Raw genomic sequence first — 25,832 nt, forward strand, 5'->3', positions numbered from 1 at the left:
AAGCTCCACACACTATGCAGTACAAAAGAGCTCGCCAGGCCCGCCCAACATGACAACCTCACTGTCGAAAAGTCCAGCATCTACGGGCTCTACATATCACCGCAAAGGGTCTGTTGATATAGCATTTGCCGTCTTTACTCTGCTTACTACCCGCCAACAATGTCTTCATATGTGATCACAGGTGTCTCCGGGGTCATCGGGGTAAGTGCTAAAGCTATTACCTCACTGAACGATTGGCGAGCTGACAGGTGACACTTAGTTCGAGTTCCTTCGCCAGATATCCCAATGCCCAAGCAATACTGTCATCGGTCTGGTTCGTGACAAGGTCAGCACGGAGAAGAAGGTCTCGGAACAACTGAGCGGGCGCTCCAACATCCACATCTTGCAAGCTGATCTCACAAACTACGAGGCCATGCGGGTAAGTTACTTACGCCGGGGCGGACTGGTCGTGTGGTCCCGTGCTAACAAAAATGCGCTGGTAGCTCGCCGTGCAGGACACTGCCACTATCACCGGAGGAACTGTCGACTACCTTATCGCCAACGCCGCCTATGTATCAACTTGGGATTCCTATGATCCTATCGGAGTGCTGTATGTTCCTTCCTTGCTGTGTAGAAGCTCAAGCCGGCACTGACTAGGGGAATCACTCAGAGGCAATACACCCGAGAAGCTTGAGGAGGAAATGCTCAGGTGCTTCAAGATCAATGTCGTTGGCAATGTCCATCTCTTCAATCTTTTCATGCCGTTGGTCCTCAGAGGCCGAGCCAAGAAGGTTGTGTCAATAACCAGCGGCAGCTCAGACTTGGACCCGATCCGACAGCACGACATAGCCGTGTTTTCTGCATATGCGATCAGCAAAGCGGCTATGAACACGGCAGTCGCCAAGTTCAGTGCCCAGTACAGGAAGGACGGCATTCTATTCATGAGCATCTGTCCGGGAGTGGTCGAAGCCGGCCACTACGCGAATGGTAATGGCCCTGTTCCGCATTTTTCCATCCAATAACGGTCTAACCTTTCCCATAGCAAACCCGGAGCAACAACGAAAGCTGGAAGACGTCTTCGCTAAGTTCACAAAGTATGCCCCTCACTTCACTGGCCCAGCGCGTCCAGAAGATGCCGTCCGGGATGTCATTTCGGTCTGGGACAGGGCCAGCGTGGAGAATGGAGATGGCGGTTCTTTTGTCTCTCACCAGGGGAACAAGCAATGGCTGTAGGTAAGAAGAAGAGCGTGATGGGAAGCCCATGGTATGTACCAAGAATGTGACTTAGATTGATATCCTTCTCAAGGTGTTCCGTGTTGGTTTCATAATTATAGGAAACTTTAGATATCTTATTAGTTTGATCTGTTCCTTTTTGGGTATTCACATCGTTTGGGGATTTTCTGTAGCGCACCAGCATGTGTCACAACAACTTCAACTCCTGTAACCCACCATCATAATCCCTCCACACATCAGTATTCCACTTCAGTTTCCACACAGCATTCCGGATCGCTCGCGGGTCCACAATTCCATCCCTAGTTTGCCCACAACATAGGTTCCTACTCTCGAGCCCGGGTGACTGTGCTCGAACCTGGGATAGGTAGGGCGTGGTATGGCTATCGCCCGCTTCGCCGGCCAAACAAGCTTCCCTCCTTGACCCGACAGGTGCCTTATTCGTGTATACGGGAGACAGGTGGGTGGCTGTGCTGAGGTAGCTGATGGTTGGGTGTACTTAGTACGTGAGAGGGATTGCGGCGCAGTCTAAGAGCGGCTGATCGGCACGGGCTGTGATTTTGGGCCTTCTGACGCGCGCGCCTTTCACCATATCATCAGATACATGACCAGTCATTAAGATTTATAGGGTTTTGAAAATTAGGGATTGACAAATCCAAAGTTTCAAAAAAAAAAAACAACACCCGCCTTCCAGGCTCGGGTTGTCGACAATGGAATTGCACAACTCAGCTATTCAATCTAGTCTCGACCAATCTCTCAACCTGCGTGTGTGTCACTAGAATGGGACTTAGGTAGGAAGGGCGTAGGCGTTTAGGCCGAGATAGAGTAATTAGGTGCTACTCCGTTTTCTTTGTCGCGGCTCGCAACTCTAGCACGCCCGATCCTAGCTGCCTTCCCCACCACCTGCGAGTAGAATCCAACTTCCACACTTCGTGTCAACCACTACAGGCAAACTCGATAATGGCCCATCTCGAACCACGGGTGGATCTTCCGTTTTTCCCGCAGTTACTTGGCCACCACAATTATCAACTGATGGATACGAAGGGTTACCAGAGCAGCGGTTCCTCTTCCACCATTATCTGGTAAAGCGCTATTGTAAGTGGATTCTGGACCCGTGGGGCACTGTCAATCCGGTAACCGCTTGCGGGCTGAACGAGTGAATGAGGGTTGAAGTCGTGGTTTTGATAGCCACAGAGCTGGACACCGGGGCCCGACCACGTCTCCTATTTCTTCTGAGATGAAAATTTTTGCACATATCTGTTGTTGCCAGCTTTCGTATATCGCTGGCGTTACCGAGCACCGTTGTATATACAAGGACTTCGACTTTAGCCATCAACTTGGCTAGTACAGTGCTTTCTACCGCTCTTTTCACCCCTCTATTTAATAAAACGAATTTGCAGCGTCGCTTACGCAAACGCACCCACGTACACCCACCGCAGCCGAAATTGAAATAGCCTACTGCTAGGTTAAGTAAGAGCGCAGACACCGCTACCGTTCCGTTGCCACCGGATCACAATTGTTTCTTGCCTCGGTAGCCGTCCGCTGGAATAAAGATGTCCATCTGGTAAAAGCCCGCGGCCGCGCACCATATCCCGCCTAGGTCGAACCCATCGAGTATCCGAATCTTCTTTGTCACCGCTTCAGTTACAGGGGTGGATTTCGGGCGGCCCTTGATCGGCTCGCTCCCTAGCTTGTCCAACCTGTCATACTCGGCCTCTCCCACGAATCCCTTGATGAAGGCTTCGTTGTACCCTCTTTTCTCCATGGCAACCACCCAGAGATTTTCCCTTGTCGAGATGGTCGCGAACGACAACCGCGTGTCCGTGCGACTGAGGTTGACCGTCTCGGACTTGTCGATGTAAACGTACGTGCACTCAATGAAAAAGTTTGGATAGGACTGTTCGAGGGAGCAGGAGATGCGAAGACGGCTTCCTCGTCGAGTCTTCTCAAGGATGGGCTCGGAGAAGGTCATATGCTGTGCAGGCAAATCACCTGTTGGTCTCGCCCTGTGTACCACCATGGCGGTTGACGGAGCGGCGGATGCGGCAGCTATTTTCCCGGCCTCACTGCTATCGCGAGCGGCTTCGTTTCGGTGGCGATCATTCTGAGCGAGAACCTGCAAGTCAATATTCTCTGTAGTACTACCGTCGCGCCTGGTACCATTGTCATCGACAGGTCCGGGGCTGTCATTGGCCGCTCTTTGGGCATCTTGAATGAGAAGCCGATCATTGGTCTCCTCAACCACGGCTGCCTTTCCGTCTTTCTTATTTTTCCAGATCTTCAACGCTTTCCTTGCTGCAGCCGGCGCCTTTAGTTTCTCGTAAAGTAGTGGATATCGAGCTGCCTTTATAGCGTACGCCGTTGCTATCAGAAGACACTGATCAGACCGCCTGAACAAAGAGCCAGGTTCCCTACTAGGATCATACACATATCGGATCTATAGCTTTGTGCATAACTACCGCCGGCTCCGTACCCGCTCTTGGAAGAGCTTCTCGTATGCCGCTGATTATTGTGCCGGTTGATCGAGTAGTACAGAGGGAAAGATCGTGGCGAATTTTCAGTGACCATGGAGTTGCCAAGCAGACTAACAGGGCTCTTGTGCTGCGGTCTCTGAATTATGCCAGATGAAGGTTCCCGCCAACCCGTTCCCTCGTCCGAACGCCCATGCAAGAGATTAGATGCAAGTATTTCTGAGCTTTGTGGCGCGCCGTTAGCGTTGAAAATATCTTCGGCCGAGTCCGAAACCTCGTCGTCACGCGGACTGGCAAACACCCGGGGCGGAAGGATGTTTGGCATAGGAAATTGATAAGGAGGGAAATGGTCCATGATGGCATATACACTTAGGAGCTGTGGTTTGTCCGATAGTGATTCAGATTCAGGTGTAAAATAAATTGCCCGGCAGATTGGGATATACATAAGGTACCTTATTTGGTGACATGTCCGTTCGTGTGGCTGTGCCGTGACAAGTCAAGCTTGGGTGACGGAAATCAAATGATGCACGGGCAACACAGCCACCTTGTGACCCAGGTAGCGAGGGGCATGTCCAACGTAGCCTCAGGTACTCAGACCTGCTAGGCAGAGCGTACCGCTTGTACCCTTCGATCCACTTTTTGTAGCCCTTCTTTGACAAGCCAAGTAGATTGCTTGTTTACACGCAATAAACCGCGCCAGCTTGTCTAGAGCCCCACACTCTACAACGCACACGCCACAGGGACTTCCCAGTCACCTAGCCGGAGGAATGAGGGCTGTACAACAGAGTACTATTTGCAACGAAATTTCTAAGCGGGGCTACGGCTCTCTTGGCGGACTCCGGGTATGACATAGTAAAAAATGGTTGTGAAATCTAGATTTTTTTTTTCGATTAATTTGTATTTATGGCGCCATACTCACGTCAACGTCCTGGGGTAACAACCAGGGTGACCAATCCGAAAAGGAACCGTAAGTGAGGGGTATCCTCTGCCGCCGGGTCTGACTAAGCTTCCCCCCCCGGGGAACTTACATATCTCATGGCTTGGAGAAGAAACTCCTCGCTCCCGTTATAACTACATTTAAGTGGTGAACAGACTTGCCAACTTCGGTGGGATAGCTGTTCCAGATTTTCGTCTCAGTCCGTCTGTAAATTAGCGTTGACAATCTCACCACAGTCGGGGACCTCCACCATGCCGTCCGCGTTCGGCATCGAGGGCGCTTTGGCCTTTGCAGCGCTCCACAATGCCCTTCGTCTCTTTGGTCTGTGGTTCGGATACCGTTTACTCCTCGCTCTTTATAATATATCGCCATTCCACCCCCTCTACAGGTTTCCGGGGCCAAAATTGGCCGCGGCGACATACCTTTATGAGGCGTGGTACGACCTGGTAAAGGTTGGGAGATATAGTTGGGAAATCAAGTCTATGCACGAGAAATATGGTGTGTCCTTTGAGGTGGAAGGCTAGCGATGTTTCACTCATGAAGCTTATTAACACGGCCCAAGGACCGATTGTACGCATTAACCCGGAGGAACTCCATTGCAATGACTATGACTTTGTCGATGAGATCTATCCGTCGGTAGCCACCCGAATTCGTGACAAGACGCCTCATTTCTTGGCAGCATTCGCTGGCTCTCTCACAGTGTCTACGTTCGGAACTCGTGACCATGAGGTAAGGTCTTTCCAGAGCATACACTTTTCTTTCAAGTGGCAGTTATTAACACTTGGGTGTGAAAAGACCCATCGCATCCGAAGGAGCGCCATCAGCAAGTTCTTTTCTCGGCAGCGAATGCTCCGGTATGAACCAGAGATCCACGAGATGGCACAGAAGATGTGCGAAAAAGTTCTGCGATTAGCCGAATGCGGCCAAATAATAAACGCCCTGGATCCATACAACTGTTTCACTGCCGACGCCATCTCCCAGTATTGTTTTGGCGAGCCATTTGGTACGCCTCATCTCTCCTTCCAAGCCTTGCTTAACACTGGAGTTATCCTAAATCCCCAGTTTGGGTGCAATTAGGATTTCTGGACAGACCCGACTTCGAACAGAACTACAAGCGGGCATTTGAGGTCCTGGTTGCCACCAGCCATATCTTCCGCCATATTCCAATCCTCCGACACTCCGTCAGCTTGATGCCCGCCCTTGGTCCTTACTTAGGACCTGATATCGCCTACATGGTCAAGTCTATGCACGAGACAATTCCCAACCATGTCGTCAAGGCGCAACAGCAGAAGAAGCCAAGTGTCTTCACCGAGGTCATGGATGCACCGATACCCGATCAGCACAAAACCATCTACCGTCTTTCCGGTGAAGGCTGGTCCTTGGTCGCCGCTGGTTCTGAGACTACTGCTGTAAGCACATATATGTCAAGTTTCTTGAACAAACTGCGCGACTTAGTACTGATTGGTGTATTCTTCCCAGGGTTCACTCGCCGCGATTACATTTTTCCTCTTGTCCCAGCCCGAGAAACTTGCACGTATAAGGGAGGAGCTCAAGCACGAAGATCCGCAAAAGCTGAGTTGGGTCCGGTTGGAGAAATATCCATATCTTCATGGAGTTATTTTTGAGGGTTTCCGCGTTGCCTTGGGAATACCCGGTCGACTTCCCCGTGTTGCGCCTGATGAAGACCTTGTTTACAAAAACCGCGGATTCCACTACGTCGTCCCTCGAGGAACTGCGATTGGGATGAGCGCCCTCATCAACCACAACAATGAAGAGCTCTTCCCTGAGCCAGAGAAGTACGAGCCTGAACGGTGGATTGACTCCGAAGGAAAGCCTAATTACGCAATGGAGAAATATATCATGTCTTTCTCCAAGGGGGCTCGCCGGTGTCTTGGCATGCAGTGAGTAATCACTCATGATTATAATTACCTTCAACTAGTGAGATTGATCCTAATTAACATGCATAGCCTTGCATTCTGTGAGCTTTACTTGGTTACCGTGGCTATGGCCCTCCGTGTCTTGCCTCACGTGAAGCTGTACGATACTGTGTACGAGGATATCAAGTATGACTTTGATGCCATTACTCCTCAGCCCAGGAAAGGGGCTCGCGGCGTGAGGATTACAGGCATTTGAGTCGCTCCTCGAGCAATGCACACGGTTTCCGGCCGAGTGTATCCAGTTACTTGGAAGTTAGTTGCAATGCGATAAGATCCTATTGTCGGTGCGTGATAGGTAGCCAATTCAGTTAGTAATGAGATTGCCATTGGATAACGTAATCCATAAGCGAGCCGTACACCCAAGCGAGTCGTACAGTCCCCACTACCCTATAACAACTATCCTCAGTTGCAACATAATAATACTATCAACCAACTACAATTACATCAGAAACAGCTGAATCAGAGGATTCAATAGCCTCCTAGCAAGTACGGGCATTATGACCAGGCTTGCCACACACACCACAGCACCGAACCTTCGTACGACCCCCCCCCCCCCCCGGTACTACTGCCTTCTGGCTATGTATCTCCTACTACCTCGCTACCCACAGCCTTCTGGGCTAGTAGATCCTGTACATCTTGTACAGTAAGTGATCCTCCAAGCTGCACACGTCTTCTTTTAGCTCTCCGGCGCTTGCTTAATGCCTCGTTGGCCTTGCAGAGCGAAGAGACCTCTGACCGAAAGAGAGCTACATGATGCATTATAGCCATCGTACCCTTAGTAAATTGATCTACAGCACCCAATATTGAAGTTAGAGAGCTGTTTTGATGGTTGGTAATACGAGTCTTGATAAGTATTGACTGCGATTCGGCTTCTCGGGGGTTATGTGATATCTAGAAGATCCAAGGTTATACTGTATTAGGCTCTGAGGCTGGGGGTGTTGGCGTACGAAGCTGTACATCCAGTAACGTACATGATAAGCGAGTGACCCAGACAAGCGAGTGACCCACCTCCCACTACCTCATGACAACTATCCTCGAATATACTACAACAACGCTAGCAACCAACTATAATTACATCGGAAGCAGCTGAATCAGATAATTCTACAACCTCCTGGCAAGTCCGTACATTATAGCCAGGCTTGCCACACACACCATAACACTGAATCCTCGTACGAGACCCCCTTGCACCACTACTATCCGGCTGCGTTTCTTGTACTCCCTCCTCACCCACGGCCTTCTGGTCCAGTAGATCGTATACATCTTGCACAGTAAGTGATCGTCCAAGCTGCACACATGTTCTTTTAGCTCTCCGGCGCTTGCTTAGTACCTCGTTGGCCTTGCGGAGCGAAGAGACATCTGACCGAAGAAGAGCTACCTCGTGCATTACAGCCATTGTACCCTTAGTAAGCTAGTCCACAGCAGCTAACATCGAAGTTGGAGAGCTATTTTGATGGTTGACAATGCGAGTCTTGATAAGCGTCGACTGCGACTCGGCTTCTCGGGGGTTGTGTGGTGTCTGGAAAACCTAAGGTTGTGCTGTACCAGGCCGTGAGGTTGGGGGTGTTGGCGTATGAAGCTTTACATCCAGGGTAGAAAGCACCCTCTCTGGATCGTGTGGTATAAGGCCAGCCCCTGCAAAGCCACCCTGTATATTGCTCTCTATCATAGAGGCAAAGAAGACGTCGCGGAAGGTACAGAGGAACTCGAGCTTGGTAATGTGGTTGATATGTATACGCATCAGGTCCTCGATTTGGCAACTATACGCCTGCTTCAGTGGTCCAAAGCAGCTAACATCGAGTAGCTGGTACTTATAGGAAGAGTGCGGAGGCATATAGAGTGTGATGATGTTGTTCTGCTTGCAATAGAGCTCGAACTCGGTTGAGTGGTGGCTTTCGTGGCCGTCGAGGATTAGCAACCGGTATATACCTTTTGTACGAGATTTTGTATGGTAGTCGAAGTGCTTGATCTAATCTAGGCCTACCGCATTAGTAGTCCAGCCATTGTCGGTGGTTGCGATACGCCAGGTAACTGGGAGGTTGCATTCCTGGTACCAGTTAGCGAGGTAGTAATACCCAGCTAGGATAATGGATGGTGGGGTAGCCCAGCCAAGGGCATTAACACCCTGGATCACCGTTGCCCACTCGCGGTTGCCAGGCTAGGCTAGCTTTGCCTTGTTACGGCCATCCGAGGTCGTAACAACCATACCTGCAAAGATGATCCCCATCATAAACCCGGTCTCGTCGAAGTTGTAGACATCGTTATCTACAATACCGTACTTGGCTCTAGTATTCCATACTAGTACAAACCACGCGCTAATAACCTTTAGATCTTCGCACTTGGCCCTCTAGTAGTCATATCTACGCGTATAACACGTATGGAGCTCTAGCTGGCGTTTAACGAAGTTGTGAGCCCAGCGTTTACCGACAGGGGATATATCGCATTCGCGTAGCAGATGGTTGGCCATATCTTCCACACCACTCAGTCTAGGTAGGAATACGCGTACAGATAGCTCAATTATATATTGAACTATCGTCTTCTCTTCCAGATCCGTAAGCTTACGCGAGTTGGCTAGAAGATCGCGTCGTGCAGGCTTGCCAGCGCGTCGGCGCGCTAGGGTCTTACGGTCGACCCCGTAGATCTCAGCTGAGGCTCGTTCGCTTAGATTCTTGTCGTTTTGGAGAGCTTGGAGAGCCAAGATTATCTGGCTTTCTTTTGAAGTAGAGGGCATCTTGGATAGTAGAGAAAATTCGTTGTTGAGTACAAAGGTGTTGTGTCGCGTAGAAAGTGGGTCACTCGCTTGTCTGGGTCACTCGCTTATCATATACGTTATAGAAAGTACCCTCTCTGGATCGTACGGCACTTAGCCCTCTGGTAGTCGTATCTACGCGTCCAACGTGTACGGAGCTCTAGCTAGCGTTTGACGAAGTTGGAGGCCCAGTTCTTGCTAACAGTGTGCACGTCGTATACACATAGCAGTTGGTTGGCCATATCTTCCGCACTATATAGTCTAGGTGGAAATGCTGAAATGGTGCAGAAACACACATCTACACCCACATACCCACCAAAAACAAGGGGGAGGGCAAAGACGGCCAAATGCCCGACAGACAAGATAGACAAGACAGGCCAGACGATACCACCACAAATCGGGTCCCTGCAGCCTAAACAAGGTCAAAATAACATGTGCAGATAGAGCTCCCTCTGATCAGAGAGAGATCGCTTTGCACGCAAGGAGAGCTCGTCAATTGAGCTTGCAACAAGTGTGAAGAAAAGTACTGAATTGATTGTCCTGTCTAAGGAGCAATGGCCAGGACGGCCCTACTTATGGTGCGAAAGAAAAATGGGCCCACGGCAAGTTCCAACCCCCGGGGTACCATCCTGGCGACTGTGTCCCTCTGATCAGAGGGACCCTGCCCTCTAGGGACTGTTTTCCTCAACTCAATGCATATACAACTAGCTCAACGATATATTGAACAACAGCCTGCTCTTCAGAATCCGTAAGCCTACACGAGTTGGGTATAATATCGCGTCGTGCAAGCCGGCCAGCGCGTCGGTTGGAGAAAGTCATAGGCGGTACGTTGTAGAACCCAGCTACGGCTCGAAGGCTTAACTTTTTGTTGTTTTACATAGCTTCGAGGGCTAAGATTAGCCTTGCTTCCTTTGAAGTAGAAGCCATATTGGGTTGTAGAAAAAATTGATATTAGGTGCAAGGAGAACGCGTTGTGGTGGGGACTGTACGACTCGCTTGAGTGTACGGCTCGCTTATGGATTACGTTATCAGATCTGGAGTCTTTTAATACTGTGTTTATTTCAGCAGTCTCGAGTTTTAGTCTCACCCGATCCTACGCGATTTAATATAACTCAGTTTATACCTACTAGGTATTAATATATAGGATTTCATTATATATATGCATTATAGAGACGTCTCAACACCGCAATAATCATAATTATTAGAGGTGTTAGCGATAGAGAGCCTAAGCGTCTCTCTCTATGCCTAACCGAATACGACGCCTTTAAGATTTGGAAACCTCGTAAATAAACCAACTGGCAATTCGTCACTAGTTATAAGATAGATCAAGTATATTACCGGGTCCAAACGCTTGAGAATTCTGTAGTGTAAACGAAATAGAAAGACAAAGAATAAACAAAATAGAGGCGAATAACGTATTTGATAAGCGAGTCGTACAGATAAGCGAGTCGTACAGATAAGCGAGTCGTACAGTCCCCACCACCCTACAACAACTATCCTCAATTACAAAGCAATAACACTAGGAACCAACTATAATTACATCAGAAACAGCTGAATCTGACGATTCTACAGCCTTCTTGCAAGTACAGACATTATAGCCAGGCTTGCCACATACACCACAGCACCGTATCTTCGTACGACCCCTCCTGTACTGTCAAAAAGGGTTATGTGTCAAAAGGGTCAGGAAGCTGGATCCTGGATCTGCAAAACACGAACCCGGATCAGTGTGATCCGGATTAGTGCGACTCGGATAAGTGTGATCCGATCTCTCGGAGACCTGTCAACTCGGGTCTCCGTGGTCCAGGAAATTGGGAATAAGAAGGAAGTTCACCTCCGTTAGACAAGGAAGAAAACAAGACATCCTGAATTTCCATCCTAAATTTAACTCCGAACGTTCAGAGGTGCTGTGCATCCGACATGTACTACTACTACCCGGCTATGTACCTTCAACTACCTCTCTACCTCCATCCTTCTAGGCCAGTAAATTGTATGCAGCCTGTATAGTAAGTGATTCTCTAAGCTGTACGCGTGTTCTTTTGGCTCTCCGGCGCTTGCTTAGCGCTTCGTTAGCCTTACGGAGCGAAGAGACCTCTATATAAAAAAGAGCTACCTCGTGCATTACAGCCGTTGTACTCTTTATTAGTTGGTCTACTACAGCCAACATTGAAGTCGGGGAGCTGTTTTGGTAGTTGGCAATGTCGGAAACACGGCACCTCTGAATCTTGGGAAATGACAGTTTAGGATTTTTTGAGCGTTGTCTTGATTGTGTTGATTGTCCCTGTGTTCTTTCGTCTGTCTATCTTTGCTGGAGAGTTTGCTCCTTTTATAGACGAGGTACGCGTACAGGATGACGTCCGAACAGTGGCGCAGTTAGCTGCCAGCCTGCTTTAGCTGACTAGAATACATGGGTTTGACTCCTGCACTAGATTCTGTGATCCTGATCCTTGGACTAGCGCCTGACCCTTTTGACAGGCAATACGGGTCCTTATAGCCGTTGACTGTGCGTTGGCTTCTCGGGGGTTATATAGCGTCTGGAAGACCCAAGGTTGTGCCGTACTTGGCCTTAGTATTCTGTACAAGTGCAAACCACTTGCCAAATAACCTTTGGATCTTTGCATTTGGTCCTCTGGTAGTCGTATCGACGTGCCCAACGTATATTGAGCTCTGGCTGGCGTTTGACAAAGTTGTAGACCCATCGCTTGCCGACAAGGGACGCGTCGCGTACGCGTAACAGTTGGTTGGCTATATCTTCTACACTAGACAGTCTAGGCGGAAATGCATGTGAAACTAGCTCAATGATATATCGAACAATAGCCTCCTCTTCAGAATCAGTGAGCCGGCGTGAGTTGGTTAGAAGATCGTGTCGTGTAGACTTGCCAGCGCGTCGGTTAGAGAGGGTCATAGGCGGTATATCGTAGAACGTAGCTGTAGCTCGGAGGCTTAATTTTTCATCGTTTTGAAGAGCTTCGAGGGCTAAGAGTATTCTGGATTCCTTTGAAGTAGGAGGCATATTGGGTTGTGGAGAAAATTGATGTTAGGTGAAAAGAGGACGCGTTGTGGTAGGGACTGTACGACTCGCTTATCTGTACGACTCGCTTATCAAATACGTTAGCTATATACATACGAGATATGCCGTTTGTCCTAACGGCCTCTGCACAGGTATCAGTAGCACGTTGAGGATGGGGAAGCGGCTTCACAACAAGCTAAGACCGCACTATAGGGCAGACATCGTCAAGAAATACAACACAATCCTCCGAGTAGGTAGTAATTACGTATTATAGCAAAAGACTCCAGAATCTTGAGGATAGGGCCAGATCGTATGACCTCGGACCCTTTCCGTACAAAGCAGATTTCAAGCCAAAGCTTAAATATAGGCAATAGTCATTAGGCAGTACATATGAAGATGAGGTAATAGGTAACAACATCCCCTTTCCCTTAATAGGAAATCAGGATTGTCTAACCTGGTAATAGCGGTATACTCTACATTAGGTACTAAAGTATATCCCCTTTAGAAAAAACCACCTCCACCTCATGGACGGAATTTTCCCAAGAACAATAATGAGCTCCTACAAGCTGAAAATAAACCTCCAAAAGGCGACTAATCAACGCGATACTGTGGATACGTGACTATTGGACTTTCAACATATGGCTGGATAGCGTTCACGGCATGCAGCCCAATATGAGGGTAATTAACCAAGGTCTGGGCAACGAGCTATTTGACAGGGTCAGGGCGACACCCACAACTGTGAAGGGGAAAGTTCTGGGACAATCATCACTGTAGTGTGTTGCTTTCTCGTGATGCTTCGGTCGCCAGGCCCGACATGTTGGGGCCACTGGTGGTAACCCGTCTTCGTTGCTCTTCAGCTGCTTCCCGGGAACTTGCTTCTGATGATCCTCGATATAAAGCATTGAATCGGTGTGAGCTGCAGCCGAGCCATATCAGCGCATGCCCTAGACTCGTGAGATAAATGGGAAATAAATAACATGCCATCCTCCGTAGTCAGCAGGTTTCTCCGAAGATGGGAGCACCAAGAGGCCTGTGACACTGAACTTCGATTACCTTGCCAGAGCCCCATCGGGAATCCACGGCCCAGATAACGCGCAGCCCCGACGACTCGGGAACCACTGATGCTCAGCCCGCCCATGCGGAAAAGAATAGCCAAGTATCCGCTGCTCGGCGCGGCTGAGCTCGAGCTTCCTCCGCCGCTCGCAAGCGGCAGGTTAGCTGGCCGCTTGACATGAAGTTGGAGTGCCAGTTGAAACCCCCTGAGCGGCACCGCAAGCCGTGGTTCTGGGGGTCGCACATGAGCACCTACCAGCACGACCATTTGAGATCTTCGCCGTGCGAACCGGCCTGGTGCGCGTTGCCGGCCTTGGTCGTCCCCCCAAGGCCCAAGGTGCCGCGCCTAGAGCGTGGCCGCGCGGTTGGTGATGTCGATGGTGCCCGCAACGTCGTACGCTTTGAAGCGGATATACCCAAGCTATTCCTTGTTGTCGTTTTCGGTACGAAGCACCTTGTAGTAGGATCTCAGTGCTTCGACTTCTTAAAACTGGGAGGCATCCTAGCAACGGGAATTGCTACTAACATGCTCATTGGGACCAGTTTTCCCCGCGAAACAACCATCTCATGCTTTTGTTTAGCGTTAGGTTTTGAATGCTGATATCTTTGAGCCGACTCTGAGCAGTACTTTTCTGCCCTCTGTCGACGCAATATCCACTTAAATACATAATTGTACTACAACCTTGACAGCTCAGCCTGGCAGATCGGGTTATCAACTTTCTTCTATTCGGTGGACCGAATGCGGGATTCATGGCAAACTACAGAAGTCCCTACCAAAAGTCTTCGCTCACCGCCTCCCAATTTTCTGCCCAGCAGAATTACCCCTCTTTTTTGCCCCCTATTTTTGCCCCCTCCTTTTACCCCCTCTTTTTCCTCCCCTGATTTCCCACCCATCCAACTACTATCCTTTACTATGGTTCATCACGATATTGCTACACGCGCGCAAGCGCTTACTCTTAAGCTAGTTTTACAGCTTGACAACAAACAGATTGAAGCTATTACTGGCTTGAAGCCCCGTACTGTCGCTAGTATTGTTGAAAAAGCCCTCGAACGTGGTTTCAATCCGGAGGCCTCCCCCCCGGTTATCCTCGACAAACACGTCTGCGATGCTCCACGTTCCGGCCGTCCTTCTAAGCAAGATGATTATAAGGATGAGATCCTAGAGAAGGTCTGTAAGAACCGCTATGGCCGTGAGATGACTTGCGCCTATATTGCGGACCAACTAAATAACGTTATCTCCGCGATGACAGTCTGGTGTATCTTGCGTGCTGCTGGAATGAAGAAGACTAAGCTAACGTGTAAGTCCGGCTTAATAGAGAGGATGAGGCGAGAGCGCTTCTAGTTCTGTCTTCTCTACTAAGACTGGACTCTCGAAGATTGGAAGCGAGTTATCTGGTCTGACGAGACGTTTGTTATCCTTAATCATCGCCGTGGTGGTTACCGCATTTGGAGGACATCTAAAGAGAAATTTGTCAAGTCTGTGATACGAGAGCGATGGAAAGGATTCGCCGAGTTCCAGTTTTGGGGATGTTTTACATACGATTCGAAAGGGCCGTACTACATCTGGCACCTAGAGACCGCATAAGAGAAGAAGGCAGCTAAAGAAGATCTTGAGAAGATAAATGCTCAACTCGAACCTATTCTACGAGAGGAGTGGGAGTTGGAGACTAAGATGAGGCGCTTGAAACTTCGAAACCTCGGTGGTAAACAACCACAATGGAAGTAGGATGCTAAGTACGGCAAGCTAATGCGGAGGGAAGGCTCTGGGGTAGATTGGTACCGCTATTAGAAGGAGATCTTAATGGACAAGCTTATCCTATATGCCAAAGAGTGTGGCTACGACGCAATTGTCCAAGAAGATCTTGCTCCTTCGTATGCATACAACGCCTAAGGAGCTATCTACCAAGCTGCAGGTGTAGCTCGACTTCTGTGGTGCCCCAACTCCCTAGACCTCAATACGATTGAGCTATGCTGGCATATCTGAAGCGTCAAACTACAAAGAAGGGAGCTCCTAAGAGTAAAACGGAAGCTGAAGAGTGGATGAGGGCGTGGGCCGATTTGGAACAGGCGAGAATACAAGCTTGGATTAAGAGGATCCCATTCCATATACAGAAGGTTATTCGGCTGGAAGGGGGAAATGAATATAAAGAAGGAAGGCCAAACAACCGCCAAGAAGATATAGTTTCAGGGCCGGGACCTAGTACTGAATAACCTTACGATTGCTAGATGTGGCTTCCATTTACTGTATATAGATGTCAAATCACAGGGCAGTTCAATTACAGTGGCTTACAGGGCATGGCTAATTAATATGTTCTTGGCACTGAAGGCGGTGAGCGAAGACTTTTGATAGGGACTTCTGTACTATAGCGATCGCCGAGGGCGAACCTTTCGTGATGATGTGGGGGAGAGGTACGATAGTCAACAGGCCCACGTACGAAAGTCAAACCGCTCGGTACAGCTATACCGTTAGATTCAAGCAAGGTCCCATTTTTAGCCGGAATCAAAGGCGCGCCCTGCAATCAGACATGATTGGTAAGCGGGAATGCAACAGGGCGGCGTATTATTAATCCGACTTCTGAGTCGATCCATAAAATCATTCTGATCCAGATTACAGATTACTGTGATTCCTGAGACGTCATTCTATAACACACGGTTGATCTACTCCCAACAAACATGCCTACCGAAGAGATCATCCTTTTCGACCTCGCTTCCAAGCCACCCGTAGCGTCGTGGTCATTGAACCCGTGGAAGAGTGAGCACAATTTACCGCCATGTCGTCATTCATCAATGAAGACACCTCCACTTTGTCCAGAATTTGCTGACCTTGACTGTAATTAGCACGACTCCTTCTAAACTTCAAGGGAGTCCCTTACAAGACGGAATGGGTACTTCATCCCACCCCGTGCCCTCAGTGCGGCTTTCAGGGCCTAACAGTCCACAGCTTCACTATCCCGAGGTCGAGCCGCGACTGGCTGGCCAGTAAGTCCCTCCTTCCTCTCCATCCCTCGGGCTAGATCCCAATTGCGGACCCCTCATTGCAGCGTCGAACCAAACAAGCCCGGGGAGGCCATAGCAGCATACACCATCCCGACAATCCGGCTGCCTGACAACACATACGTCATGGACAGCCGTAAAATTGCCGACGTCATGAACGAACGATACCCGTCCCCTCCGCTTCCGATCGACTCGCCGCAGCTTTCGTGGTTTACCGAGAACTACGACCGTATCATGGGCCCCTTCCGAGGCGTTTACCTTCCCTTGGTTCCCCGGCGTCTGCTCGCCGAGGAGAGCATTCACTATTGGTACGAGTCTAAGGAGAGGCTGGCCGGCATCCCTGTGGATGTGATTGAGAGGGAAGAGGGCGGGGTTGTGGCGTATGATCGGCTTGAACCTGCGTTGAAGGAGATTACAGCAATGTTGAAGGAGAATACGGCTGGGCCTTTTTTTAACGGGGCCGAGGTGGGCTATGTCGACTTCTTTTGGGCTGCCTTTTTGTTATTTGCAGAGAGAATCGGTGAGGATGTCTGGGAGGCCCTGTTGGAGCGGTGTGGGGAGGATGCGAGGATTCACAAAGACTTGCTCGAAGCGGTTAGGCCTTGGTCGGAGCGGAGTGATTATTAGTCTCTCGCAACTTACTCAATAAGTCATCCCCAGCTGGATTGTTATTTTAAAAATATCTCTAAGTGACAAAAATATGAGCCAAAAGGCACTACCAATAACGCTTAACCTTGTGAATTGCATGCTGAAAGGTATGAAGGCAGTTTCCCTGAGTCTTGTACCGGATGTACCGATAGGGGGCGGGACTGCACGCACCACATGTACATATTCAGGGCGATACCCATCCACTGCAGCAGTCCTCTACACAGGCAATCAAGGCCGTTTCTCTCGTCTTTTGGCATTCGGAAAAAGTAGACCAGTGAGAGCTGATGAAGTTTGCACTCGGACTTTTAATGTGCATTTGCGGCTGAGCAACAGACGGTCAGTTCCGCGGAGCTTTTGACCTGAAATGAAAGCCACTAGACCGAAGGTGATGCTGCAGACACTAAGTTGTTATTGGCGGTTTAATTGTTTGGTGCTTAATCCTACAATACTTGACAAATGGAATTGGTGAAGATGGCCGCGAAGCTGCTGACCGGACTGGGACCCCGCGACGGGAGCGGTCTGTTCAGGCTGCGGTGCGAAAGAAACTTTAAACCTATTAGGACCTGAAACTGGATCTGGATCCGTATGAGCCTCTTAGAGTACAGCCCATCGAAGCCGTTGGGGCTATGTTCAAAACACGAAACAAAGGGCGCTTGGAAATTGAAGCCATCCTATGACCTGCAAACGGGTACTAAATCACTCGTCCCCTCGGTCATAGCTACCCAAATACACGATGTAGTATTTATAGACGCAATCAGATCTGCATTAGAATTCCAAAAGTTGCAATGGCGCCGTCTCTACGCCATTTGTTGCGTTGACAATTTTCCTTCCCGAGATCGCCTCATCCGACTCTTCTAGTCCTACCACCCTAACTCTTCCTTTAGGTGAATACAACTTCCCCATGTCAGATGGAACAACGCAAGTTACGGTGTATTCATGGGGCCTCTCCCTTCTGGTTCATGGTACTCCTCTCTGTGCAACCATACCGACATTCGCCTCCATAGCGTTTTCCAGTTCAGACCTCGCATGTTCGTAAAGTCGGTGGGGGAACTCAACCTTGGCGCAGTGCAGATCGCGCCGTGGAAACTTCTTGAACTCTACATGTCATGACATCACACCGGCCGCCGAGATTGTGGGACGAAACGACGATATAGAGCATTTCGGCATCAATGTTGAGAAGCAGACCTAAGCTCTGGTCCAGTTACAATCGGACGACTCCATACGGATTCTGTCAGGCGTTATCACCAACAGAGAGAACCATACCGACTCTCATTTCCAATAGACAACAAGTCAACTGTTCTCCCAGAGCCGAAGAGGTCTGAGATTATTGGGTCGGAATCGTTTGGTCTTGGAGGATAGCAACTCGCGATGTCCAAGCTACCCATGGTAGAGTATCAGATGAACTATACCGAAATAATCGAGGGGAGGCTGTGCCCGCTCCAGGTTGAAGTCAGGCATGTCGACATTACGATTGGAGACGAAATTATTCATCTCATCTCCAAGTTAAATACAAAACCTGAAATGAGCCGTGAGAATACCAAAACGAACCGTGACGGGGAGGCGCTGACAATTCTACCAGATAGGATAAGTATTTTCGCCTTCGATCAAACGTATTCACGGGCTGGAGGAGGCCAAAGATTACGAAGGCCTCCCCGCAAGACGCTACGGAAACATTCTGAACCTCGAGCCCGGTCTCATTTATGAAAATGAAATGACTATCAGCCCGCTGGTCTCACGGGTTCATATCACACTACATCGTGGGCTCAGGGTCGACTTGACGTTAGATGACTTGGTCCATCTCCTCTCTGGTTTCAAGAGTACGGGTGTGCCTACCGTCAACAGAAACTTGACTGAAGTGAATATCTACCGTGAGCCTGGTATCGGCGAGCTCCCGGTGCTAGGCAGAATTTTCTTGTCAAAGGTAAGACATCGGAGCGAACCTGTCGCATCCAAGGAATTGCAGTACTGATTGTTGCGGATGGATAAACATGGTCGCTGATTATTAAAGGAAGCTTCTCAAGCTCAGCTTGCTTGACGGCAAAGCGGCCCCGCAGCCTCCAGTACCCCTGGGAACGTGTGATGATGGGCAACAAGGCTCATAGCCAGCTTGAGTGTCTTGGGTAGTTTCATAATACTCCTATGCCTAGTATTGCGGTTATAATATTTCTCTTCCGGTGAAAGCTATAGAGATAGAGAACTCCATGCACAAAGAGAAAAGCTTGAAAACACCAATAGGCGCCTCGTACATAAGAAGAACGATATGAATTTGAAGTCAGGAATCTACGACAATTAAGGAGCCGGGACAGAACCTCTGGATATAGGAATGCAAACGAGACTATGAGTAGTCTGTTACGGGACGCCAGCAGGTTCTGGGCACCGACAGCGGCGACTAATGATAGGATAAACAGGAGATGCCGGACATAAAATGTCTCCTAGGCTAGATTAATCACCGCCAATATCGTTCAGTCTCCACTGGCTGTTGACAGCACCCTCGATCGACTGTTCCTACCCACACCACGAAACATCATTTTCCTGCCACACCGCACGAAGTCGCCATTGATCGCTTGCTACTTCCGAGGGTCGTTATCGCTGCCATTCCAATCAACAGAAGCGCCTTGCAGCTGGTGGGGCGGCTTGGACTGCTGGTAAGCAGCGTCTGGCCCAGCTTGACCATGAGCCTGTCGATGACTCCCCTGAACCGTCTCGAATATCGTGTACCGGCCCCACACTGCGAGGATTGCGGCGAGAACCCCAAAACCAATATAGACACCACCAAAAGCACTGGATCTCAGCTGGCAAAATGGGAAATAACCCGATTCCGCCAACGCCGCTGCGCCGAGCCCGCAAACGCGGAACAGAACACCGTACGCTGCGCACAGGAGCACCATCCAGAGGTTGTTCCAGATAGCGACGGGTAATGCAATCATCACATACCCTACCACCGAGGCTATCCACAAATTGCCAGGCCTGGTGACGGCTGACACAAGGGCTAGTGGTAGGGCAAGAGCAACGCCGACGACGCAGATCATGAGGAGGCCGAGCAGAATGGTCCACCGCCTCCTCCACTTGATGACCGAACAGAGAAGCAGCCATAGACCGATGACAGCCACCGGAAGAGAAGGGAACATCCACAGCGAGGAGTTGAGTCCGTGGATATCGGTTCCCTCGGGAAGTTGACAGGCGTTGTAAATGGTGACAATCGTGGAGATGACGGTGAGGGTGTCAAGGGTCAGCGCCTTGACGAACCCGAACCGGGTAAGCCTGGGCGGGGATCGCTGCCCCTCTGGAAAATCCCGACTTATCGCATTGTAGAACGGCCCGGAATAGTAGATAAACGGTTCCTCTGCAGAGTTCCTGGCAGCCATTATGGCGTAGATGGCTGCACAGGACGGCATATGAAGTCGGAAACACTGCCAAATAACTGAGCTCATGTACTGCCTAAAGCCGTACTGCCAGAGGAGAGGAATATCAAAGAGCCACCAAGATACATTGGTGGTAAATATGGTAAGGATGAGGGCAGTCCATTCGAGGGACGATGTCGTGCATAACGTAGCTTCCACCATTTTGGTAGGAAAGAACCAACTTTCGAACAGCGATTGCCTTTTACTGAGAAAATTTGCCCAAGGCTTTAAGTGATGCCAGAACAACAGGCGTTGTTATAAAAATCCCTACAGCCAGTAAGACGGGCTAACTATTAGCCGCTGAGCCGCAGGGATATGGCACAGGGGGTGGGAGGTAATCCGCTCCAAGACAGCTCGCATCGAAAAGTGATAACCAGTGTACGAAGCACACGCTGTAACCTAAACTAGTAGAATGATTGTTTGCTGTACTAGGTCCTGACATGAGACGAATCCTGCAACCTACTACTTCTAAGATTGTTCACTGAACTTATAGAAACGACACTTAAGTAAGATTTGGTGTAGCCACAAGGCTCACAACAACACATAATCCGATGTCTCTCTTCAAGTATTGAGTTGGGGAAAACAGTCCCCAGAGGGCAGGGTCCCTCTGATCAGAGGGACACAGTTGCTAGGATGGTGCCCCGGGGCTGGAACTTGCCGTGGGCCCATTTTTTTTCGCACCATAAGTAGGGCCGTCCTAGCCATTGCTCCTTAGACAGAACAATCAATTCAGTACTTTTTCTTCACACTTGTTGCAAGCTCAATTGACGAGCTTTCTTTGCGTGCAAAGCGATCTCCCTCTGATCAGAGGGAGCTCTATCTGCACATGTTATTTTGACATTGTTTAGGCTGCAGGGACCCAATTTGTGGTGGTGTCGCCTGGCTTGTCTTGTCTATCTTGTCTGTCGGGCATTTAGCCGTCTTTGCCCTCCCCTTTGTTTTGGGGGGTATGTGGGTGTAGATGTGTGTTTCTGCACCATTTCAATATATACTGTTTGTACCTAGATACTCTAGTCCTACTACTCTTAGATCTTTGACCCTCATAACTCTAATAGCTTTGACGTCTCTAACTACCTTAATAACTCTGACAGCTCTAACTACCCTGGTTACCCCGATGACGGTTTTGACTATCCTGACTAATATAACTAGTAATGGGTAATTACTACGGCTAGTAGTAGTCGAGTTATAAACAATGTGCTACAGAGTTGTAGTTATAGCGTTATTTAACTCTAGCAGTCCATACCGATAAATATAGAAGTTCTAATAGCTAATCGGAAATGCTGCCTGTTTAAAATAGCATGTTTAAAGAGCTTAACGATAAAATATGAATAATGCCCCAAGGCCAGAGGAAGTAATTCAAGATATACCAAAAAGAACGAGTAAGCTGAAGCCTTATAGGGCAATTATCTGAGTTTGGGTCGTTATCAGGACGAGTTGAAACGCAGTCACTCTACAAAGCCTCTTTACAACTTTCGAACATATATAAAACGAGCAGACCAGGTGCTCGTAACTGCGGGCTATCGAAGAAACCAATAGCCAAGGGCGCAAAGCCTCAAGAGATTTAAAGTCGTGACAAGCAGGGACAGGCCGCTCGAAGAGATCAGCGTGTGACGGGCTGGGTCTGTGGGTAGGTTTGGCGATGCCAGAACCTGGGCCCATTAGTGGGTTCGAGCCCTACATGGTTAGGTTTGCTAGAACCTTATACCTGTGTTTCAGTTACTCATTAAAAGCTGCTTCCGTTTCCTCCTGTAAAATTAGTTTTTTCTCTTTCTCTCTTCATTCGAAGCAATTTAGTCAATTCTGCCTCGCCTTGTGCAACACCAACGCGTGGCCCGTTACACGGCGAGGGGATTGAGAAATTGAGAATCCAAATGCTAGTACAGCGGGGTAGATTATAGGTGAGGAGCCGCGTCAAGGGTAAAAAGGCGTTTATGGCAACAATAACTCAGGTTTGAGGACTCTGATTGTGTGAATGCAGGTTTTCTCGCACTCCTTTTTGTGTCCTGTGATGTCTAATCGGCAATTAGATGTTCCGTACCGAGCAACGGGTTGAGTGGCCATCAGGCCTTGCGGGTTTCTCGGAGGGGCCCCAGCCCCGAGATAGCAGCCTAACGGGGCCTTCCTCAACGAGGTTATCAGAAATGCTAAGGGTTAGAGCTACATATCCCAATGTGGTACCTCAACGCCGAAGAGCTCGAAGAGATCTGGCCTGAATCTACAAAACGCAAAGCCCAAGAAACCGAAGGAGAGAAGGGAGTCCTCAGCGCGCTCATCACTATCATTGTCAATCACAATTCTGCCATCATGACCCGCGATCTGGGGATATAGGTGAATTGGAAGTTGGGGCGGATGTCCAGAACGTAGAAATCCCGGAAAGCACTGACCAAATGGACGACAGCATCCTCCTAGGTAGCCATGTCATGGTAGAAAGGCCCGTTCTCCTTGCCGGTGATTGTCGAGCTGGCCGAAGCATGTTTGTGATGGTGCCTTGAGGAGTCTCAACATGACCGACAATCTCGAAGCCAAACTTGGTATACAGCCGAACCCCCTCCGGTGCTGCGAGCACATACGCATATCGTCCATGTCGATCCGTCTCTTCGCAAATCCGCTGCATCATCATCGAATCGATCCCATGCCGTTGATGGTTGGGATTTACCGCCATAAACGTCAGGCCTGGATGCAGAACCCATCAGTGGACTATTATAATACCATAAACTGAATCAACTTACGGCATATATCGTCGAGATCGTTCAAGACCCGATCACGCTCCGCCTTCAAGGCTCTTGATAGAGTGATCCAGCCATCTATGTCGAGTGCTTCTGGTATCCAGGTTTCCTTCTTCTGCATTTCCTGTTTCGCCCGTCCGTCAGACTGACCATTGTTCGCTTCATTTTGATGTTGACGGTTCCGTTCGATAATAGTCCACCCGCAGAGCCCAACAGGAGTGCCATCAGCCGAGCATGCTTTCAAAAAGCTTTCCCATTGATCTTGGAAGACATCTCTCAACATGTCGGTATACCTACGAATTTCTTCATCCCTTTCCGCTTCTGTTATTGCGGCGAACCGAGGAAACATCGTCCGGTACAACGGACCGTTTTACATTGCGGGTACTTCGACATACCGCGCAATGCTCTCTGCGTCCGAGACGTCGACTTCAGAGAGGGTGAAGGACATTTGCGATATTGGATTGGATTTGCAGAGTTCATGAGGTTGCTTCGGCGTTAGAAGGAGACGAGTAGAAGGGGAACTTGAAGGAGCGGACGGACCAGAAACTTGCGGGGTTTCGCCTAAAGGGCACAAGCGTCTAATTGCATCACTATGATTTGTCACCATGTTCTGCCTCGGGCATCAAGACTTCAACATACCGGTCTTAAAGCCACTGGACTTTGCCTGCTGGCTATACCTTGAACAAGCAAGGCTCAGTCTTCGAGTTCCCCTCTGTGCTTTAACAGGTAAAATTCACGGATTGGTCATGGATTGGGATTCTGTCCTTGCACTGCAACCTCGAGGCCCTCCGTGATCGCGACGAAATGCTGGAAAACCCAGTTGGAAAACGGTCAATGTTCTCTATTCAGAGCCAATCGATGTCTCATAACAAGCCAGGGATGGAAACGAATGACTATAGGTTTATGACTCCAAGTGCTGGTGGTTTGAGCCATCGTAAAAGCTTTGCCAGCCTCCAGTTAGCAAAACCCAACAAACAAGGGTCTACGGCTGCCCGTTCCCCTGCGACATACGCGTAAATAAACCAAAAGAAACAGCCCGAAGCAAAAGCGCTAAAAGATCTAGACTCTCCATCCTCACCCACTACGAACAAAAGCCAACGTTGTGCCTTCCCACATGAGTGATTGCTCCCGAAGTGAGTTCCCTTGCTGTCTCGGCGGCAAAATTCCCGGCAGTGGCACGCCTGATCTTCATCCTTGGCAAAGACCCAAATCGCCTGAATTAACTCATCCTCAGGGACAATGTCCCGGCGGATCATGATATTCATATTACCTTCCGTGACTTCGACGGTGAGCTCTGAATCATGTTTGTCTAAAACTCGGAGACCCAAGATCTGGTCCAATCCATGCTGATATAGCAGGGATGATAATTCGGACAAGAATTCCTGATCCATCCGCGGAGGCGTGTCGGCGTCCGAGAAGTCGAATTCGTATGGCACGAACTTCCCCTGGTCGAGCCGGAAGGATCGTGGCAAGATGGGGCTGTCGTATTTGTGGGTGACAGCGTCGCTGACGTTGCCTACGTCCCATGGTGCCGAGATGTTTCTGCAGTCGACCAGCCGTTCCGTCGGTCGGATCGGGAAGTGCTTGTGCAGCAGGGCAATTCCCAGTCGTTTGTGGACCGTGTGCTTCAGGAAGAGGTCGCGGATAGGACCAACGACGACGGTTTTCGCATTGAATTGTCGAAATTGCTCGGAAGCAATGCGGAGGCTTGGAAACGAATTATACGGCTCCGGGTCGTATGGAGCACAAACTAAGTTGGGAAATTGGTACGGGACTAATATTGCGGAGAAAACAACCCACATAGAATTGTTTGGCACTCAGTCGAGATTTGGCAGTGCGCCAAAACCTGCGATGAGTGACGCCATTGGAATGCCTGAGCCTGAGAACTGGCGGGAGCAGCGAGACTAGGATTATCAACAGAAACAGAACTAAGGAATGATGAAAGAGAATGGCAACGGGGAATATTGAATAACGGCCGAAGAGAAACTGCCGACCAGACAGGGGAGAATGGTAGTGAAAGATGAGAGAGCTAAACAAAAGAGCAGAGGGAGCGCCGGTTTTTACCTTGACACCGTTAGCAGCCTGTTGGTCGCCTCGCCAGCTGGGACGTCGGGCGCGAGACTCCAGGCCGGCGGTGGGTCACTCTGTTTCCCAAAAGAATAGTTGCCGGAGAAAGTATGTACAAACGCTAACGCGGTTATAGGTCAGAAGTAGGCCACTTGGAGAACGGTCGGGTGCCAGCTCAGACCGGGAATTATGGGGTCCAGAGACGTGACATATTGCTTCGCCGCCCGACCAAGCCTTGACAAAGAAGAACATCAGGTAGTTCAGTATAAGTAAGTGATACCTTACCTTCTTGCGTGAGGTACTGTATACCTTGTGTCTCTTTGTGCGGAACCGGGTGTCCTGCTATTATGGATACCGAGTCCAGCACTATTGAGGTGCGATAATGCCTATTAGAGTTGACCATGGATGTTCCTTATGCTCTGCTTGCATTAAGGTGCTCCGGCCCACCTGTTAGCCCGCATTAACATTGCACACCTACGGATTTGATTAGGTGTCGGCGCTCGACGACTCACCACCGGGCAAACATGCATCGGGCAAAAGCGTTCGGTCACCAGCGAATAGGAAGGCAAGATGCTTAGCCTGCAGCGCGGTTGGTAAGTCATCCAAGCAGAAGATCTGCCTGATTAGGTTGCCAGA

General features: G+C 49.5%; 5 protein-coding genes across 5 annotated transcripts; 3 read left to right on the forward strand and 2 right to left on the reverse strand.

Annotated features, from left to right (window-relative positions):
• Positions 1–159: 159 nt before the first annotated feature.
• MFIFM68171_08200 (uncharacterized protein) lies at positions 160–1,212 on the forward strand (the record flags this gene model as incomplete). Its single annotated transcript, XM_071063620.1, has 5 exons — positions 160–201; positions 260–418; positions 483–589; positions 650–966; positions 1,022–1,212. The coding sequence occupies 5 exons, from the start codon at positions 160–162 to the stop codon at positions 1,210–1,212; spliced, it is 816 nt and encodes a 271-aa protein (XP_070919721.1).
• Positions 1,213–2,719: 1,507 nt separating this feature from the next.
• Positions 2,720–4,005, reverse strand: MFIFM68171_08201 (uncharacterized protein; the record flags this gene model as incomplete). Its single annotated transcript, XM_071063621.1, has 2 exons — positions 2,720–3,573; positions 3,636–4,005. 2 exons carry the CDS (start codon positions 4,003–4,005, stop codon positions 2,720–2,722), a joined length of 1,224 nt encoding a protein of 407 aa, XP_070919722.1.
• An 863-nt stretch (positions 4,006–4,868) lies between these two features.
• Positions 4,869–6,750, forward strand: MFIFM68171_08202 (uncharacterized protein; the record flags this gene model as incomplete). Its single annotated transcript, XM_071063622.1, has 6 exons — positions 4,869–5,115; positions 5,180–5,346; positions 5,413–5,620; positions 5,695–6,026; positions 6,097–6,518; positions 6,585–6,750. 6 exons carry the CDS (start codon positions 4,869–4,871, stop codon positions 6,748–6,750), a joined length of 1,542 nt encoding a protein of 513 aa, XP_070919723.1.
• Positions 6,751–16,033: 9,283 nt separating this feature from the next.
• MFIFM68171_08203 (uncharacterized protein) lies at positions 16,034–16,981 on the forward strand (the record flags this gene model as incomplete). Its single annotated transcript, XM_071063623.1, has 4 exons — positions 16,034–16,112; positions 16,199–16,245; positions 16,302–16,339; positions 16,402–16,981. 4 exons carry the CDS (start codon positions 16,034–16,036, stop codon positions 16,979–16,981), a joined length of 744 nt encoding a protein of 247 aa, XP_070919724.1.
• A 2,588-nt stretch (positions 16,982–19,569) lies between these two features.
• MFIFM68171_08204 (uncharacterized protein) lies at positions 19,570–20,565 on the reverse strand (the record flags this gene model as incomplete). The annotated part of the gene is made up of 1 exon (XM_071063624.1): positions 19,570–20,565. The coding sequence occupies one exon, from the start codon at positions 20,563–20,565 to the stop codon at positions 19,570–19,572; it is 996 nt and encodes a 331-aa protein (XP_070919725.1).
• Between the last annotated feature and the right edge of the window lie 5,267 nt (positions 20,566–25,832).

The sequence above is a fragment of the Madurella fahalii genome (assembly GCF_045866475.1).
Source record: "Madurella fahalii IFM 68171 DNA, scaffold_4, whole genome shotgun sequence".
Classification (NCBI taxonomy): domain Eukaryota; kingdom Fungi; phylum Ascomycota; class Sordariomycetes; order Sordariales; genus Madurella; species Madurella fahalii.